The 21,128-nt window shown below is 36.4% G+C and overlaps 1 protein-coding gene across 2 annotated transcripts in view; it reads left to right on the forward strand.

Moving 5' to 3' along the window:
- The window catches only part of LOC127838796 (cell adhesion molecule DSCAML1-like), a 40,392-nt gene extending 21,864 nt beyond the window's left edge, over window positions 1-18,528 (forward strand). For both annotated transcript variants that reach the window (XM_052366795.1, XM_052366794.1), the window contains exons 17-29: window positions 891-981; window positions 1,556-1,696; window positions 2,016-2,147; window positions 2,679-2,945; window positions 4,183-4,527; window positions 5,754-5,849; window positions 7,995-8,102; window positions 8,923-9,036; window positions 9,686-9,887; window positions 12,195-12,317; window positions 15,625-15,688; window positions 16,121-16,404; window positions 17,192-18,528. In XM_052366795.1, coding sequence (XP_052222755.1) covers window positions 891-981; window positions 1,556-1,696; window positions 2,016-2,147; window positions 2,679-2,945; window positions 4,183-4,527; window positions 5,754-5,849; window positions 7,995-8,102; window positions 8,923-9,036; window positions 9,686-9,887; window positions 12,195-12,317; window positions 15,625-15,688; window positions 16,121-16,404; window positions 17,192-17,684 — 2,460 coding nt within the window. In that variant the 3' untranslated portion in view covers window positions 17,685-18,528. The remainder of the gene's footprint in view (window positions 1-890; window positions 982-1,555; window positions 1,697-2,015; window positions 2,148-2,678; window positions 2,946-4,182; window positions 4,528-5,753; window positions 5,850-7,994; window positions 8,103-8,922; window positions 9,037-9,685; window positions 9,888-12,194; window positions 12,318-15,624; window positions 15,689-16,120; window positions 16,405-17,191) is intronic.
- Window positions 18,529-21,128: the final 2,600 nt, after the last annotated feature.

The following is a 21,128-nucleotide window of genomic DNA, read 5'->3' on the forward strand; positions in this document are numbered from 1 at the left end:
GCTTAATTCACATGCCTGTGAATAGTGGGCTTAATTCACATGCCTGTGAATAGTGGGCTTAATTCACATGCCTGTGAATAGTGGGCTTAATTTACATGCCTGTGAATAGTGGGCTTAATCCACATGCCTGGGAATAGAGGGCTTAATCCTCATGCCTGTGAATAGTGGGCTTAATTCACATGCCTGTGAATAGTGGGCTTAATTCACATGCCTGTGAAAAGTGGGCTTAATCCACATGCCTGGGAATAGAGGGCTTAATTCACATGCCTGGGAATAGAGGGCTTAATTCACATGCCTCGGAATAGTGGGCTTAATTCACATGCCTGTGAATAGTGGGCTTAATTCACATGCCTGTGAATAGTGGGCTTAATCCACATGCCTGGGAATAGTGGGCTTAATTCACATGCCTGTGAATAGTGGGCTTAATTTACATGCCTGTGAAAAGTGGGCTTGATTCACATGTCTGTGAAAAGTGGGCTTAATTCACATGCCTGTGAAAAGTGGGCTTAATTCACATGCCTGGGAATAGTGGGCTTAATTCACATGTCTGTGAAAAGTGGGCTTGATTCACATGTCTGTGAAAATTGGGCTTAATTCACATGCCTGTGAAAAGTGGGCTTAATTCACATGCCTGGGAATAGTGGGCTTAGTTCACATGCCTGAAGTGTTGTCCCAGGTATGACACTATCCACCTACACTGGATTTTTGTTAGGAAAAGATGTTTTTCAAAATATTTTTTTTTTAAAGTGGAAAGTATCATCCGTGATTAGACTGTGCGGACTGCTCATGCTAATGTGGGATGACACTTTACACAAATACATTAAGCCCATTTTTTTTTTAAGCAAGTCTTTATACATGTGTGTTAATATTTTCTCTGTATTATTTCACAGGCTGTGACTATAGCAGACGAGGGATGGTACATGTGTGAGCTAGCTAACAGCTTTGGCTCAGTCAATCACAGTGCCTTCATCAATGTTCAAGGTTAGAAGTTGCTTTTATAGTACTTCTTCTTTGTCATACTTTATTTATAACATGCGGTGTCATCTAGATGACAATCCATGCCATACTAAGGTTATCATGTAACTATTTATATCATCCAATCAGTTTTTGTCATTCGCACCATGTTACTATACAATATTATACTGTGTTGGATATGCATGTGTGTATATTTCATAGTAGATTGTCCAAGTTTAAACGAAGATTTTTGAGTCTACACCAACTTCATTAAAAATTATATATAATTTGTCATGGGACAATGGGCGGTGAATAAATGACATTTTACTTGATGGAAGATATTTATTATTTAAGGCACTTAAAGCAAGGGCTTATGAGACTTTTATAATGTAAATATAAATTCAGTAAATCTTATCTTATGCAGTCCGCACTGGCTAATCAGAGACGACACTTTGCACATATATTTTGTTTTAAGAAAGTCTCTTCTGAGTGAAAACTCAGTATACGCGGAAAGTTTGGTCCTTGATTAGTCTGTGCAAACTGCAGAGGCATAAAGCCCCAATTTCCCAAAAAGAGGCTAAATTCAGCTTCACTCTTCCAGTGGCTCCAGCAATATCAAGTATCAGCCCCACCCAGTACACGAGTGTGAATTCATCTGTCACTCTTCACTGCTCTGCCACTGGTGACCCTGTCCCTTCATATGAGTGGTTCACACCCACTGGTGTCCTAGCCACACCCCGAGGTAATCTAGCTTCTAATTATAATTCTTTTAATTTCTAATGCATGTTAATATATCAAAGAAACTTATAAGAAATGTTATAAGAAATATGATTCTGAATAATAATGTTAATACATTTTAGTACCATCTTGATAGAACCTACATGTTTTTGCCATCAATTGCATTTATTATATATTATGTATGTGTATTTTTAAATGACTGTTTTATATTATATAATAATATCTGGCTATACATATTAACATGACACAAAATAATGTTTATATTTATGTATGAAGGTGATGTACTCTGGTATAATTCTGAATAAACTGTCTGTTTGCCTTAGCCACGTCCTCCCCTGGAAATGTTGGTACATTTGTGATAGCCAGTGTCCAGCCAGGTGATCAAGGCCAGTGGTCATGTAGAAGTTGTAACTTGCTGGGATGTGACACGGCTGGAGTAAAAATACTCATAGAAGGTAAAACAGTCGTAGCATTAAATTGTTACGTACAATTACTTGAATATATTTTCATAGAAATAGGCATTTAATCAAATAAAGACTTTTACAGTATTTTACCATTAATGGCATGCAACCATGTATTAAGCTTACCTGGTTTTTAAGTGCCAAAATGGAGAAAGAATTAAGGTTCACATTGTACAGGGTAACATATGTTACTTTTTCTTGTAAGACTTGATTTTTCTTGTTTAATTATTTCTCATCTGTTCTACAAGCGCAAGAATGTTTGCGTTTTGGTTCCCACTTGGCTTTGTCCATAATGTATGACCACTCTTAACCAATTATCACATTTTCACAAAGACTAAGACTTTTAATGAATTTTATAGTAGACCATATTTATAGAGTATTTACAGCCATGTAGCCTTTTCTTTTGAACCCTACAAAGTATGTCATTTTGCTTGACAAATTCATTATTCATGGACTTATTTATTGGTTAATTATTGTTTCTAATGCAATTTTTTTATGTAATTATATTTCTTGTAACATGTATAGGTCTGCCAGAAATTCTTGACTTCTCTGGAAAAACATCCATCAGCCATGTTGAACTAGAATGCCGTGCCATTGGTCAGCCTGTTCCCACGGTTACTGTGACTTCCGGTCAGCAGCCAGTGACCTCTGACCTTTCAGGACACACTGTGACTAAGTTCCAGCTAGATGGCATTGTGGGTAAACGTGTGACAATCAATGCGGGCAGGGTCATGACACAGTACACGTGTATTGCTGAAAACAGGCAGGGAAAGGATCAGTTAACCATTACAGGTTTGCCTAATACACTTGGTTTCTATAGGTTCATGAATATGTATTAACCCTTTCCCACCAGATTTTCAAAAAGAATTCTTAACTCTGAAATTTTATTCTTAACGTAACTACTAAGTTTTGGAAAATAATTCTTAACTTTTCTAAATGACCTAAAAATAAATAATAATGGCTATTTTCATGCAAAAAATCAAAATAAACATACTAGCAACTTTATTTATACGAGTCCAACAGTGTCTATTCAGTATTATACAATTTTATTTTTCAAATACCTTCAATGCCCAAACTGTGCTTAGATTGCATGACTTCGATTTTTTTTTTTTTCATATTTTACAATTAAAACGGGTCTCCCCTTCAATCTTTTCAACGATTAGCCACGGGAAATGTCCCTTCACTCTTTCAATTTTTTTTTGGTTTAAGTTTTGACCTGTTGTGTTGCGTTTTTTTAGCTTGTCCGACTTTGTCGGCAACTGAACATACAACATCGTATAAGATATTTTCTATATTGTCTTTCTTAACATTCAACTTCGGCTCACTTTGCGTACAATATGTTAAAAGCGTGTTTTTGCAGGCTTTGCAGGTTTTTTTAGGACGCTCTCCTGGCGCTGCCATTGTTTTTTGACAGAAAGACTGTACACGCCGCTTTTATTGGAAAAAATGCGCTTTGTTAAACAAACCGATATCCATTCTATATAAGCACTGAAAAGATCTTTAATACGCAAAAAGAACTCAATAAAAATGATACGAACCGATGTAAAAATAATATTCGTAACTTGATTTTTTAATTCTTAATGGTACGACAAGATTTTAAAATAAATAAGTAACTGACTTGAAAATAATTCCTAATTACGAAATTAATTATCTGGAGCTCTGATGTCACAGCATGAACTGTGTTTGTGAAAGGCTTGATTAATTGGCTGTGATAATCATAACAGGAAAAAGTTAATTTGTAAAAATTGCAGTACTATTGTGTATCAATGTCAATTGATGAAATGGTTGCACAGCAATTTTGTAACAGTTGTCACATGATCATTATGCATGATACAAATGGTTATACACAGCATCATAAGATAACATTTTCTATACTTCAGTAGAAACCTTTTAGACAAAAGTCGCCTAAAAAGTGGACATTTATCACAGTTCATAGGATGGGATGTTTAGGAGGCTTGCAGCGTAATTCTATTTTGAATCTTTAAATTCTATATTGCACAATTTAAAGTCTATTCAATCGATATTCCAGTACCATCTACAACTGCCAGGCCCAATATTACCAGCCTTGGACCAGGGTGGGCAACCCTGTCCTGGATGCAGTCAAAGAATACCAGTGGTCTCCCTTTGATTGAATACATAATACAAGGCAGCACAGACAGGCAAACATGGAAGGATCTGAAATCTGTAACATTAAATATCACTAAAAATGGAACATCACTTGTTGGAACTTCACAGAATATTGACAATGGTTTTGTGTCTGCAAATGTGTCAGCGCTTCAACCCTACTCATTGTACACGTTTCGGGTTTTGCCTGTGAACATCCTCGGCCGCGGCTCGGGCGAGTCATCGGACAGAGTGAGGACACTGGCTGCAGGTAATAATATGGACATACCTAAACATGGCTGCCATTGGCTGGGTTCATTTTCATGCGTCTGAGCCGCGTTCTTGAAAACCTGAGCTTAGTGCATGAGCTGAAAGTGTCTGCTTAGATTAGCCTGCGCATTCTGCACAGGCTGCATTCTGCACAGGCTGCATTCTGCACAGGCTGCATTCTGCACAGGCTGCATTCTGCACATGCTGCATTCTGCACAGGCTGCATTCTGCACAGGCTGCATTCTGCACAGGCTGCATTCTGCACAGGCTGCATTCTGCACAGGCTGCATTCTGCACAGGCTGCATTCTGCACAGGCTGCATTCTGCACAGGCTGCATTCTGCACAGGCTGCATTCTGCACAGGCTGCATTCTGCACAGGCTGCATTCTGCACAGGCTGCATTCTGCACAGGCTGCATTCTGCACAGGCTGCATTCTGCACAGGCTTATCTGGCATCACACTTTCCCCCTGAACTTAAGCTTGTTTAGAAGAAAGAGACTTCCTAAAAAAATCCATAAAAGCAAAAAGTGTTGTCCCTGATTGGCTCAATTAAGTCATAATTATTGCAGACATTTTCATTCATCACTACGTCAGGAAATCATGATTATGCAAAGATACATAGGCATATGCTCATACCTGGTCCACATATCTTGAAAGTTCTTCTGAAAACTGTGTGCTTTAATAATGTTCTAATTATAATTTAACTCTACCTAGTTATTGATAATTATTCGTCAGATAATAAAAATAACTGATAGATTATGTTTTTGTTTGTTTTTAGTTTTATCGCATCTAAATCTGTAGGCTTAGCGAGACACTTGAATCCATTTCCTGGGTAAAACCAGTACTTGATGTCTGAAGAGAAGAAGTTGAGAACCATCTCAGAGTTGGGATAAAAGTGGTTACCTTCTGATTTCTAGGCAGAAACCATATCCAACAGTGATATATTATGTTTTAAATGTTGACTGATAGAAATAGATTATGAGGATAAAAATGCTATTGTTTTCAACACCACCAATGATGATGGATGATTTTGATGATGATGATGATGATGATAATGATGATGATGATGATGATGATGATGATGATGTTGGTGATGATGATGATGATGATGATGATGATGATGATGATGATGATGATGATGATGATGATGATTATGATGACAAAGATAATGATGATGACAACGATTAGGATGATAATGATGCCGATGATGAATGTTATTGCTTTCAGCACCAGACCCACCAATTAATGTAGCAAACCTGGAGGTCAAGGCAGGCATCTTTGTACTGATGTGGGACCCTCCTCTCCGTCTCAATGGGCCTGTGGGTAAGGACAGGGCCCATAGCTCCCATAGCTGTATATATTTAACCCTTTCCCACTCAGAAGCAACGTGAAAATTGCTATATGCAAACAGCTTAAAACCAGAACAGCCTGCGAGTATAACTCGCAGTCTGTTCAGGTTTTATCCTGTTTGCTGCTCATCAGTATCTGAGGGTTGGAAATGAAGCCTTTAAAGCTTGAATTTAGGAAGAAAGGTCTTCAATAAAATTTAACTTTCTAAGGGACTACAAACACATCAAAATACGTATCTAAGTGGTAAAGGGTTAAGTGGCATTTTTTCATTTCCTGAATATTTGAAAATTATCCGACTGTATTCTTCCAAATTTGAGAAAGATTTTAAGACTAATTGGGAATTAAACAGGTAATGTCCTTAAATATCCATAGAAAATGAATGTCTTAAAGTGCTTTCTAAGACTGAATTGGTTTTGACAGCAAAAATGCTTTTTTCTTAACATCAATATAGACAGTGTTAAATGACTTAAAATATACAAAACATTAACATGTCTAGTTAACTTATAATATTGTATAAAGTACTTAAGATGTAACGTACTTATCAGCCCTATGCCCAAGTTTATCTTGCCAAAGATGCTAAATATTTCTAAATGAAGAACTAGATTGTAACTTTCTGTTCAATAGATATTTCGTACACATGTATTTTCTTGTAAGAATAAACAATTAAAACTTGTTTAATAATTATTTCTTAATTTTTCAAAAAGGTACAGGGCATAAAAAATACTGGTAAAGGATGTGTGTTGATTTAACTGTCAAATGAGTTTTAATTAAATAAATTTGGATTTACCCTTTAACACTTAGAAATGCACATTGACACATTTGAAGTCCTTTAGAAAATCAAATTTAAGTCCTTTCTTAATATATTCAAATTTGAAAGGCTAGCAAACAGCATACAACCTGAACAGACTGTGAGTTACTCAAAGGCTGTTCTGGTTTTATGCTGTTTGCACATAGCCATTTTCACTTTGCTTCTGAGTGGGAAAGGGTTAACCATCACAAAGTCCCCATTTATCTTGCCTTGTAAAAAAGTCATATCTTTCTGATCAAATAGAAATTACTTATTTGAAAGCTTGAAAATGGAATACCTATAAGAGTTTATTGATGCACAGATAAAGTGTGTTTTATCAATAATTATGTTTATTAATCATAACAGAAAAAAAGATAATTTGTAATATTTGCATTCCTGTGAAGTTAAGATTTGAATTGTGGTTTTCTTTTCTTAGCTCTACTGGCCATAGGCCAGAAGAGCTTATGGGATGGCATGGTGTCTGTCTGTCTGTGCGTTAGACTTTCTCTTGTTTATCAGATAAAGTCCACATTTTTCATCCGATTCTTTACAAACTTGTTCAGTCTGTTGATATTAATGAGGACTCCAACCCTATTAAAAATGGGTTACATCAGAGTAAAAAGTCCTGAATTATCTCCCCTTGAATTTGAGAAAATTGTGAAATAAGGCTTGTTTACGCAATAAAGTCCACAGTTTTCATTCAATCATTTCCCAACTTGCAGTGTCTTTATCTGAATGATGAGTCAAACCCTATTGAAAATGAGCAATATCGGAGTTATAGGTCCAGAATTATCTCCCCTTGAATTTGAGAAAAAAAAAGAAATCTTTAACATTTTGCCATAACTTTTGCAATATTGAAGATAGCAACTTCAAATTTGGCATGCATGTGTATCTCATGGAGCTGCACATTTTCAGTGGTGAAAGATCATCCTTCAAAGTCAAAGGTCAAAAAGAAAAAAATCAAAGCGGCGCAGAAAGGGACATAGTGTTTCCGACAAACACATTTCTTGTTTGTTTACATATAAAGTTCTATCCTTTAGAAACTTCAACGGATGTTTTATATCAACAAGGGCCAGAACCCCATTGAGAGTGAAAAAAATTTGCCCAAGTTATTGTTGAAAAGGAGCCATTTGAAGTTTAAATTTTACATTTTTTCTTTTTTATGCGATGAATATCCCATTTTGGGTCTGTTTTTTTAAAACTTACTCATATTGTTCATACTATCAAGGGCTTGAGCCCTATTGATTCCAGCCAGTAGAGCGATTCAGGCCCTCATTGGCCTCTTGTTTAATTTTCAACTATAGTCAATTTTGTTGTGTTTTGTTTTGTAGATGAAGTCTTATATGGATACTCTGTGGAGAAATTTGTTGACAATAAACCAGTAAAGTTGTTGGAAGGAGAGATATTACACAATCAGACAAATCAAGTGGAAATCAGAGGTTTGTTCATAAGCACAATTATTTGTAGTCACTGTGTATCGTGTTTGATAATGTGTAACAGTTTTTTTCACTTGGTGAAATGCAGCTTACAAAAAAAAGGACCCATGATTTTGCAACGGTTGTCATATAATTAGTATGCATAATTAAGATTAATTTCTTAAAAACAGTAGAAACACTCTTGACAAAAATCCCCTCTAATGTGGACTTTTATATTAATATCGTAAGATATGTTGCTTTAAATTCAATCAGTAAATCAAGCAGACAGTCAACTATTCCATAATATGGAATGATGTCATGACCTTAAATAAATCTTTCTAAGTTTTCAGACTTGTGCTTATTGTAAATGATAATGATTAAGGGTCTGGCTCCGGGAAAACTGGACATAATGCAGTTGTGTTAACTCTTTCAGTGCTAGGACCGAATTTTGAAGGCCTTTGCAAACAGTTTGGATCCAGATGAGACGCCACAGAACGTGGCGTCTCATCAGGATCCAAACTGTTTGCTATTCTGTTAGTATTCTTTGAAAATAATCGAAGAAAATGCTAATTTTAAAAATTCAGCAGACAACATTTTAGCAGACAACACATTTCCCAGCATGCAAAGGGTTAAGTGTCATTCCAGAATGCAAAGGAAAATCAGGGACAACAATTTCCGCCTAAACTGGATTTTTGCTTTTTGATTTAAGCGAACAATGCCATGAAAGGGGCAAATGTTGACCCTGATTAGCCTGTATGGACAGCACAGGCTTATCTGAGATAACACTTTACACACACGCATTAAGCCTGGTTTTCCTTGAGCACAGCTCTTATTCTTCCTTCAGGCCTAGCTGAAGCAGGGAAGTATGTGCTGTCAGTCTGGTCACACAATGTTGCCCTAAACAAGTCCAGTAAACCTGTAACTGTGGATATAGACTTCACCTCTAGCCTTAGTGTTAGTAAGTGCGGCGTGACCTTGGTGTTTATGTACTTGCTACTATTGATTGCTTTTTCCACATATATTTTATTGTCATCTGACCAAAGAAAACATTTGCATAATTGAATTTTCCATATAATCCAGAGACATTTAATGACTTTTGTTAAAAACGGCAAAATAACGGGACCGTGACAGTGACGTCACATCGCCATTTATAGAATGCAGGATGTTGAAAATGAAAACTCATGCAAAAAACATGATCTTATCATCTAACACTAAAACCACCAAATAATAATATTATATTTCTTAAACTGGTGAGAAATCCCTTTCAAACCATGACAACTTGCAGATGTCACTTCTGCTAGACAAAGCAGACACTGTTACTGATGAATTTATATTTACTGTAAAATCCTCATTATTCGTGGGACATTAATTTTCATTGATTTCATTGGCTGACTGATTCATGTATTTTACACAAACATATTGGCAAATGACCTACGCACATTTCTCATTTTCTTTCCCAAAGTCAGAAATCAACTTATTTACCTCTCCTGTCTTTTTTTTAGAGAAATCACAAAATTTTGTCAAAAAATGTACATTATTTTACAGTATATGCTTTTCAATTTATCAAAACAAATAAATAAAAGGAATAATTAGTATTTTTAACATAGCGGGCCAGGAATCACCTTCGGACGAAGACACCCTGCAGACGCCACATCTGATCGCAGTTATAGTGGGCAGCGTGACCGCAGCGGTGCTCCTTGGTATCGGTGTCTGCCTCCTGTACCACGCCCGACAACGCAAGAAGACCAAGAGCCTATCCATTGTAGATCATCAGCTCTCACTGGACCAGTTCTACATGGAGAATCCTCGGTAACCACACTTACTTTAGCACACACACACACACACACACACGAACAAATTGGCGCACTTGGAAAACAGGGCTTTATGCATGTTGGTAACAGATTTCCCATATTCGCCTGTGAATTTTGCACAGGCTAATCAGGGACGACACTTTCCGTTTGAATGGATTTTTTTGTTTGCAGAAAGTCTCAAGTAAACAAAAATCCAGTCAAGGTGGAAAGTGTTGTTCCTATAGACTGTGAGGCCTTAACAGGCATATCTGGGATTGCACTTTATGCACATATGTTGAGCTCTGTTTTTCTAGGGCAAATTCAAATAAATGTTCATTATATTTTAGGATAATGTGTCACACTCAGGTTTAAAGTCCTCAAAGTCATGGTCACATTAAAGTTAAAATCTTTTATATGCAGTGGTCTTTTCGAAATATTTTCTGTCTCAGACAGTTCTTCTAATTCTCTTCGATATTTCTGAAATAACTGAACATGACAGTAAACAACATCAAATATGATTGCACATGAGACCAGCCTACCATGTTCAAGGTGACACGTAGAGTTCAAAGGTCAAATTGTGTCCAGATAAGACCATCATGCATAAAGAAAATTAAGTTCAATTACCGGATATTTACATGTACAATGTTTTTATGAAAACAAATGCTTAGTTCAATATATAAATGCTTAGTTCAACAGATAGATGAAGAAAAACTTGCAAATTCAATAAAAGATCCAATCAAGTTTTGTTTCCTCCAACAATGCATTCATAAGCTGTTGTTTGAGAGCTTTGGTTTAGTTTTGAATTAATTTAATGTCTAGAATTCAGAGTGGATTTTGTATGTTTCATGTCTTCAAGATTTTATGTGGACAATCTACGACAACTGAAAAATATTGATGAACTAAATAAAAGAGAACAATATCACATTTGAAAAAGGAGTTTCTACATATAAGATTTAACTTTTTCAGCGATGAAATAACGCACTTATAAAAAACAATAAAAGGCAGGTATATAATTATTGGTGATGGACATTTTAGTTGTTAGAACTTAATGGAAGTTATTTTGGCAATGAGTTAATTTGTCCTGAGCTGTGTTTTCTTTTCTTTTTTTTTAGAGTTTTGTGTTTTGTTACAACTTGATAAATGTTGAGGATATGTTGTTGAAGAGCATGGTTTCAACTGATGCCCAATGTGTTTGGTCACATAAAAATTATTTTATATGTATTTATTGGCTTATTGCATATTTTGTTTTGGAAAGGATGCTTTTTGTGAAAAAATTATTTTGAACTTCCACCTTCAAGTTATTGTGCCATATTGTTAATGATTTTTTGCTGACCTACAATAAAACATACTTATCTTTTTTTATATAAATGCCCATGATCTCAATTGAGTAAATGTTGATATGTCAATGTTTTGTCAAAAAAAGAAACATTTTTATCACTGATCTTATTAAACAATTTTGTGTGATGAAATAGAATGATTATAAGGTCTTATTACAGAATGCAGTCCAAGCTTCAATAAATGTTTAAAGCATGGAATTACACCCATGCTTGATATTTCCATTTTACCTAAATTGATGCATGTTTGTAAGGTATATAATTAGTGTAACGGGCAATTTTTACTTTTTATTTGGTAATTAAGAAATTCATTAAGGTTGATTAAGACTGCATATTAATAAGCCTGTAATATTGATATACATGTATTTATATCAGCATGAAAACGGACCCATCATTCCATACACTATTTGCTGTTTTAGTTTGAATATCGATCATAAATACAGGTCTTACAGTTGTATTTGATATTGGGACCGCTGAGTGGAAGGTCTCAGTTTCTATCTTTCCTCTGGAATGGTTCTCAAGATGTTTTCCTAAGACACAAAGGAATGGTTCTACTCAGTACACAATGGAATGGTTCTACTCAGTACACAAAGGAATGGTTCTACTCAGTACACAATGGAATGGTTCTACTCAGTACACAATGGAAAGGTTCTACTCAGTACACAATGGAATGGTTCTACTCAGTACACAATGGAATGGTTCTACTCAGTACACAATGGAATGGTTCTACTCAGTACACAATGGAAAGGTTCTACTCAGTACACAATGGAATGGTTCTACTCAGTAAACAGTTTCAAAAGTGTCTCAATAAGCTTTGGGGTTTTGATGCTATCGACCTGCAATAAGTTATGTTTAAACTAATCAGATAAACTGTCTGCATAAACACGCATAACTTTCAGTATGTTGTCTGTTCCTGCCTAATTGTATATGACTGTTGCATCGCTTTCCCCGCATATTAACTTTTAATGATTTTTTCCTCCGCTTGCATGCAGCTCCCTCTACGAAGACGACATGAAATCGTTGAAGCGTATCAGCCGCATCAGTTTCTACAGTGTGGAAAGCATGCAGAGTAATCGCTCCCTGAACTTCACTGGGAAAGGGTCCCCACACAGGGAGTAAGTAACTTTACTGGGAAGGGGTCCCCACATAGGGAGTAAGTTACTTCACTGGGAAGGGGTCCCCATATAGGGAGTAAGTAACTTTACTGGGAAGGGGTCCCCACACAGGGAGTAAGTAACTTCACTGGGAAGGGCCCTACACAGGGAGTAAGTAACTTTACTGGGAAGGGGTCCCCACATAGGGAGTAAGTAACTTAACTGGGAAGGGGCCCCAACACCTGGAGTAAGTAACTTCACTGAGAAGGGTCCCCACATAGGAAGTAAGTAACTTCACTGGGAAGGGGTCCCCACATAGGGAGTAAGTAACTTTACTGGAAAGGGGTCCCCACATAGGTAGTAAGTAACTTCACTGGGAAGGGTCCCCTCACGGGGAGTAAGTAACTTTACTGGGAAGGGGTCCCCATATAGGGAGTGAGTAACTTCACTGGGAAGGCTTCCCACATAGGGAGTAAGTAACTTCACTGGGAAGGGTCCCCACATAGGGAGTAAGTAACTTTACTAAGAAGGGGTCCCCACATAGGGAGTAAGTAACTTAACTGGGAAGGGTCCCCACACCTGGAGTGAGTAACTTCACTGGGAAGGCTCCCCACATAGGGAGTAAGTAACTTCACTGGGAAGGGTCCTCACATAGGGAGTAAGTAACTTTACTAAGAAGGGGTCCCCAAACAGGGAGTAAGTAACTTCACTGGGAAGGGTTCCCACACAGGGAGTAAGTAACTTCACTGGGAAGGGTCCCCACACAGGGAGTAAGTAACTTCACTGGGAAGGGGTCCCGACACAGGGAGAAAGTAACTTCACTTGGAAGGTGCCCCTACACATTGGGAGTTAGTAACTTCAATGAGAAGAGGTCTCCACACAGGGAGTAAATAACTTCACTGGAAAAGGGTCCTCACATAGGGAGTTAGTTACTTATCTGGGAATGGGTCCCCACACAGAGAGTAAGTAACTTCACTGGGAAGGGGTCCCCTCACAGGGAGTAACTTTATTCACTGGGAAGGGGTTCCCACACAGGGAGTAAGTGACTTCCCTGGGGAGTGGTTCCCACATAGGGAGGAAGAAACTTAACAGGGATGGTGTACCCACACAGAGAGTAAGTAACTTCATTGGGACGGGGTCCCCACATAGGGAGTAAGTAACTTCAGTGGGAAGGGGTCCCCACATAGGGAGTATGTTACTTCACAGGGAAGTGGTCCCCACACAGGGAGTAACTAACTTCACTGGAAAGGGGTCCCCACATGGTGAGTTAGTAACTTCACTTGGAAGGGGTCCCCAAACAGGCAGTAAGTACGAAAACTTTACTGGGAACGCATCCCCACACATGGAATAAGTAACTTCACTGGGAAGGGGTCCCCACGTAGAGAGTAAGTAACTTCACTGGGAAGGGGTCCCCACATAGGTAGTAAGTAACTTCACTGGGAAGGGGTCCCCACATAGGGAGTAAGTAACTTTACTGGGAAGGGGTTCCCACATAGGTAGTAAGTAACTTCACTGGGAAGGGGTCCCCACATGGTAAGTTAGTAACTTCACTGGGAAGGGGTCCCCACATGGTAAGTTAGTAACTTCACTGGAAAGGGGTCCCCACATGGTAAGTTAGTAACTTCACTGGGAAGGGAACCCCACATAGGTAGTAATGGCCCTGTTATTGCTTTGAGCACAATGTGCATGCTTATAACTTTGTTAATTAAGTAACACAAATTTTAATAATTCCTCAGAAAGTGTTCAATGTCTATGGTTATGGAAATGACAAAACCACCTACTTATAGTAAATTCTCTTTTCGTGCAAAACACATTCTTTTGCATTTTGAACCAGATTCTGTATATGTCAGTCATTCTTGATAGCAGCATGCAATTTAAAAACAAGAGGGCCATGATGGCCCTGTATTGCTCCACTGCTGAAAAAAAGGCTGAAACAAATATTCTTGGCAAGTGCAAATACTTAAATATAGGCCCTATTTAAGCACATGTACAGTTTTGTGACCCCCTGGGCTGGGTCAAATTCAACCCCAGGGGCATAATTTGAACAAGCTAAGAAGAGAACTATTAAATGTCACTACATACCAAAGTTGGTAGACCTATGCCATACAGTTATGGACAAGAAACTTTTTAAAGTTTTCCCACAATAGGCCTTATATAAGCATATGTTCAATTTTGTGACCCTTGGGGCAGTATCAAACTTGACCCCAGGGGCATAATTTGAACAAACTTGGTAGAGGACTATAAGATGTCACTACATACCAAATTTGGTAGCCCTAGGCCCAATGGATATGGACAAGAAGCTTTTTAAAGTTTTCACAAAATAGGCCTTATATAAGCATATGTTCAATTTTGTGACCCTTGGGGCAGTATCAAATTTGACCACAGGGGCATAATTTGAACAAACTAAGAAGAGAACTATTACATGTCACTACATACCAAATTTGGTAGCCCTATGCCATACGGTTATGGACAAGACATTTTTAAAGTTTTCACAAAAAAGGCCTTATATGAGCATATGTTCAATTTTGTGACCTTCGGGGCAGGGTCAAACTTGACCCCAGGTGCATAATTTGAACAAACTTGGTAGAGGACTATAAGATACCACTACATACCAAATTTGATAGCCTTAGGCCCAATGGTTATGGATGAGAAGCTTTTGAAAGTTTTCACAAAATAGGCCTTATATAAGCAAATTTTCAAATTTGTGACCCCCGGGGCAGGGTCAAATTTGACCCCAGGGACATAATTTGAACAAATTTGAAAGAGGTTCACCTCAGGAACATTCCTAGGAAATTTCATCAGAATTGCACTAGTAGTTTAGGAGAAGATGATGTTTAAAGGAAAAGTTAACGCACGCACGGACGCACGCACGACGGACACAGGACTATGACATAAGCCCCGCTGGCCTTTGGCCAGTGGAGCTAAAAATCAAAAAGCCAAATACAATTATTGAGCCTCGTTCTTTCTGGCACAACTGGACTTCATTCATGTACCTCATGTAGTTCTTCTTGAATGCTCTGAAATTTTATGAGTACATACGTACAGCTCAATATAGCTGGGAGTTGGATTATTGCAACTAGTGCCAAATGTGTCCTCCCATATTAGCCTTGACACTTCGCACTGGCTCATCAGGGTCAACACTTTCAGCTTAGACTGAATTTTCATTTACAAAAGCTTTCTTTAAACCAAAAATGCCTTTAAAGCATAAAGTGCCATCACTGATAAGCCTTTGAGGATTGCACAGGCTAGACATGACTTTACAAACATGCATTAAACCCTATTTTCCCAGAACAAAGCTGAATTATTTAAATTTTTGTTTTGATTGTAGTTCCTTGATTGAGAGTTCTGTACATTTGATCTCCAGCACCCCTATAGGAGCTAGGAACAAACAGGTATTTATTGCATTGGAGTATAGTCCAATTATAACTGATCTATTTTATGTCAAAATTTGCATAGAATGTTGACTAAAATAAAGGTTACTGAACTATCAAATATTAAAAATCTCAGTTTTTCTATGCAGTCATCATTATTAAAAATGCTTTGAACATGGCTATAAGCCTTACTGCTTGACTTAGTGCACAATTGATTCTAAACTAGACAAATCAAGTACCAATCATCAGCATTTTATTATATTATAATACTAATAATTCTTTTTTATCCATATCAAGTCCCGTTCATATCCATATCAAAACATGTTCATATCCATATCAAATCATTTCCATATATATATCAAATCATTTTCATATATATCAAAACATGGTCTTATCAAATCATATTCATGAGCATTCATTAGAATGTAAATTAAATATTTTTTATTTTTCCAGCTGACCACAAGTCAAAGTGTCGGCTCCGTGAGAGATGTTGACATTTCAAAGGATAAACCAAAACCCTCGAAACTTCTTCATTCAAAATCGTCTGATCACTTGCTTGACGATGACTCTCGAGAAGGGACGGTACAAAAGCCGTCACAACTACATCACACGTCTCAGTCTCGGCCCTTGAGTTTACCCGTCTCGTCAGAGGGAGGACCAGAGAATGCTCGCTTGATGGACCCCGAGAAACAACTGACACCTCTTTCGGCAAACAGCCTTGAGAAAGATGTTTTCGGGTGTGTACCAGTATATTTTTGTCACTTGAATAATTCACAATAATTAAAATGTTAGGAATTCAAGTTATTTTCTATATAATATTGTTATAATAAGGATTTTAACAGGTCAGGAGCAACTGAATATAATGGCTGGTTGACTGTCAGTACAAGTTACTTTTTTACAATATATTAAACCGTTTATTTATAAAGAATAAAGGTACAGAAGGGTTAAATATTGTTTATTTAATAATGAACACTAAAAATTACTGTCGATGAAATGAAAGAAAACATTATAAATACACATTTTTGACAAAAACCCTAATTTGACACAGGACAAGTCCAAATCTAATAAGGGTGAGAATATCACGTGAACTTGCCTTAAAAGATGAGTACATAACGATGTAATTTTCATGTCCATCTGTTGATGACATTTCAAGCGTTTAGTGTGGAATGATTGTATTTGCATTACATATCTGTATCAGATACCTTAATTTTATACATACCCTTATATTGGATGCAATTGTTATCCAGTGGCAAAAATGGTGTAAAAATCAGTGTTTCGGATATTTGTGTCATTGTATTTTTTTATGGTGTTTGGTGTATGCATTCCATTTCTTTATAGTGAAAAGTAGATATCCATTGTGTTTGTACATCTAGGGTTGACCTGGACAGTATCATATCTAATGTAGAAATATTATGCAGATAAATTAATTATGCAATAAACCTTTGATTATTATTTTATGATGATACGTTCTGGTGTTTTAGGGGCAATTTTTGTCATTATTATGTGTGTAATGTCTATTTGCAGATTGTGTAGAGATCCATCGAAAGTTCCATCAAGTGATATTATATACGACGCCTTGAATGATCAACATAATAATGTATCATCTGAAACATGTCATAAAACAGATAAAAACAGAAATTACAAAACAGTGTTTAAGCCTACTAGTGAAATTCCAATGATTCATAAGAGTTGTTCCAGAGATACAAAATCAGCATCCCCGTGCACCTCATTGTGGGAAATTGCCCGTGCACCTGTGCGCGTGAGTTCGCTCGATGCCTTAAGATATAGTCTGTATTCGTCAAAAGAAGATAACTCAACAGAACAAAATTCATTTGATGACTATGCGTTCACAAGACATTATTTACATGGAGTTACTAATAGGTCTGAGAAGGCTGATAAAGTGCCTGCAAAACAGGGTACCAGCATTTGTAGACCGCAGCGACCACATATAGCGAATGACAATTTCTTGACAGACGACAAGATTAGATTGGAATCTCAAGGTGCACATTTATATTGATTATTACCGTTTGAATAAAGTGTTCATGTAAACTATTGTGGCCATATAGATTACTATTGAGTCATTTATGTGACTATTTGGTTATTAACGTGACTATGTTTTTATTTATGTGACTTTTTGGTAAATTAGGTTGATGTTCTCTACAGTAGATCTGCAAGAAATGCATTCTATTTGCAAAATATAACCATACTTTAAAGTGCAATAACATTTCATGTACATAGTGCATGTTATATGTCATTAGCGTTCAAAAGTGTCATTTCATTAAATGTTTTTGTGGCTCATTTTCACCTAAGACGTATATTAACAGGTCAATAATATGTTGGTCATAACAATTTACAAATGTAAAATATTTTTCATTTGAAAAAGTTGCGTAAGTGTTTAATGGTTGTTTTGTGGTTGTTTTGTGCAATTTATTAAAGTACACATCCATAAGGAGGTATCATATGTATTGTTGATGAATTCTTACTATGTTTTTAAGAGAAATTATGATATGTTAATTCCTATATTTGTCTTTATATAATTCTGTGATATTACATTTGTATTAAACATGTATGTATACATATATTCATGCTAGTTTCATTTCATTAGCATAACAGCATATACTAAAGCATTTGTGCTTTTATACATGTATTTACATGAAGTGAGTGAATACTGTTTATACTATTGTTATAATGATATAAATATTTGCTATATTTGTTATGTACAACTTGCCATGTATTAATTTTGTATGGAGTCATAAAAGCTGCCATGTATTTTTTTATAATCAATATTTTAATAATACCATGCTAGGAAGTATACAGATGTAGCTATTTTTGTAATATTATCAATTAAACTTACAACTTCAGTGTTATAACTTACTCAAGCAAGAGATAACTTATAGTTACTAAAATTCCCAGTCCAACTTCAGTGTTATAACTTACTCAAGCAAGAGATAACTTATAGTTACTAAAATTCCCAGTCCAACTTCAGTGTTATAACTTACTCAAGCAAGAGGTAAATCATAGTTACTTCAATCCCCAGTCCATGAAAAGATACACATGTACACTTAGAAACAGCTTTGCAGAGATGGTTCCTAATAACCTCTACCATCCAAAATACAAAACTCACATATTTATATCAGTCAAATAATAACACCTATCCATTTAAACACTTTTTATGCCCCCGTAGAAGGGCATATAGTGATCGGACAGTCCGTCCGTCTGTCCGTCACACTTTGCGTTTAGGTTTCGAAAAATGCTAATAACTTCTATGTCGCTTCAGATAGCAATTTTATATTTGGCATGCATGTGTATATGGACAAGGCCTTTCCATACACACACACATTTTGACCCCTGTGACCTTGACCTTGAACTTAAGGTCCGGGTTTAGGTTTCGAAATCTGCGTTTAGGTTTCGAAAAAAGCTCATAACTTCTATCAAGCGTTTATAGGGGGCATAAGTTATTCTATGGTGACAGCTATAGTTATTAGTATTTATAATATTTAATGTTTCTATAATATAGCATTTAATTAATACAAATCATATTAAGCAATACATCACATGATCTGCACTATGCAGACGTATACAAGTAAGTTGAATAAATAAGTTTGGGTTTTAAAGGTTGTCATTATATTCACATGGTGAAACCATATACATTTCAATCATAAATGTAAACAGTATATCTGAAACATAGACTCCTCCGGGCGGGTGGGCCCGGGTCAAAGTGAATGAGAACAAGCTCTCCTCAGAAGGGCAACAATAATTTTTTACATTAATGACCATGAAAAAGATGCATGTAGGCTGATGTTTGCCCATAAAAAGACATCTTAACATCCTACAGTTGAGTCATACCTGATGAAATTATAATATCATTTCATCACAAATCAGCACGATTTAGAAAAGAAAAACAGTTGACATTGTCTTCCGTAAAGCAAAATGTGTTTTTTTCTAATACTTGCTCAGTCCTTAGCAATATTTGTTTCTTATCATTTATATTCAAGGGGGATCTTTGACCGATCTGCTTGATGCTTGCGCAGTACATTCTGTATCGTCATGCTAATCACTGACCGATCTGCTTGGTGCTTGCGCAGTACATTCTGTATCGTCATGCTAATCACTGACCGATCTGCTTGGTGCTTGCGCAGAACATTCTGTATCGTCATGCTAATCACTGACCGATCTGCTTGGTGCTTGCGCAGATCATTCTGTATCGTCATGCTAATCACTTCGGCAAAAGTTGTTAGAAAATCCACATGTGTCGAACACAGTTACAATCCGTACAAAGTATTTTGAATTGCTTGATTAATTTTTTGCCAAGATGCTATCCACACATTTACAAGACGTAATGTTGTTATAAAGTTTTGTTCTACGATGCATTACACAAGGTCTTGCTTAATGAGTATTTTGTAAATACTGTTTCCCTTGATGAAATGAAAATAAAATTATCATTATTAAAATAAGATACACTTATAGAGGTCAAAGGTCAATATAAACTGTGTCTTTTGCTAAAAGGTCAATGGTACAAAGGTCAAAGAAGGCATTATATAGCTCGTCCAGTCTGTAAGGTCCACATTCATGAGGGCAATTTAAGATAATTTCCCGCACACATTTAGCTCGTGGAGACGGTAGGTCGAGCCCAAGACCTCTGTGTCTAGCTCAATGGTCAAGCTCACACCTAAAGGTCAAAGGGAATATGAGCATGCTGCAGTTTGTCTGGGCAATAACTTATTCATCCATCAGGACATTTTACTATAATTTGCCAAAAAATGTTCACCACGTGGACACGGCGTGTAGCGCTCAAAACTTATTTCCCAAGCGAACTGGTCAATGTCATACATTTGTAATGTAAAGTTCACGGCTATAAACAAAGAACTATATACAGGTCTTTGCTATAAATAAAGACTGATATTTTATCATTCAACCGACAGTTTTAAGATAACATTCACCCACATTGCGCAATGCCTTTATTTGAAGCTTACAGGTAAAGGTAAAATAAAGTCAATTTAAAAAATATTAAAGTATGATGGCATGCTCGACAAAGGGCGCGACTAGTTTTAATTGCTTTAATTTTGTGAGTTACGTTATTCTTTAATTTGATAACTCTGCGACAATAAACAACGATTAATCATACGGTATATTTGCAGATTGGTAACACATTAAAGAGAAAAAAAAACATACAGAAAAACGAAATTATTCTCGGAATTAAAAATAATCGCATTCTACCAAATTAAAAAACACTATTTCGTTTACTTTTTATTCTGTGAATAATTTCGTTTCAAGGCATATAAACTCGTGAAACATATTTGGAATTTTAATTTAAAAAAAACCCAAATGAAGTTCAAAACAATTAAGCGACAGTTTATGTAATACAATACGCCTATTTTGGTATTTTATTTCTTTCGGAACAGTAGAGTCATAGTATTGTTTTACGTTAGTATAAACCAGTGAGAAGTCAATAAACATAGAT

This window comes from Dreissena polymorpha, chromosome 7 (genome assembly GCF_020536995.1).
Source record: "Dreissena polymorpha isolate Duluth1 chromosome 7, UMN_Dpol_1.0, whole genome shotgun sequence".
Lineage (NCBI taxonomy): Eukaryota > Metazoa > Mollusca > Bivalvia > Myida > Dreissenidae > Dreissena > Dreissena polymorpha.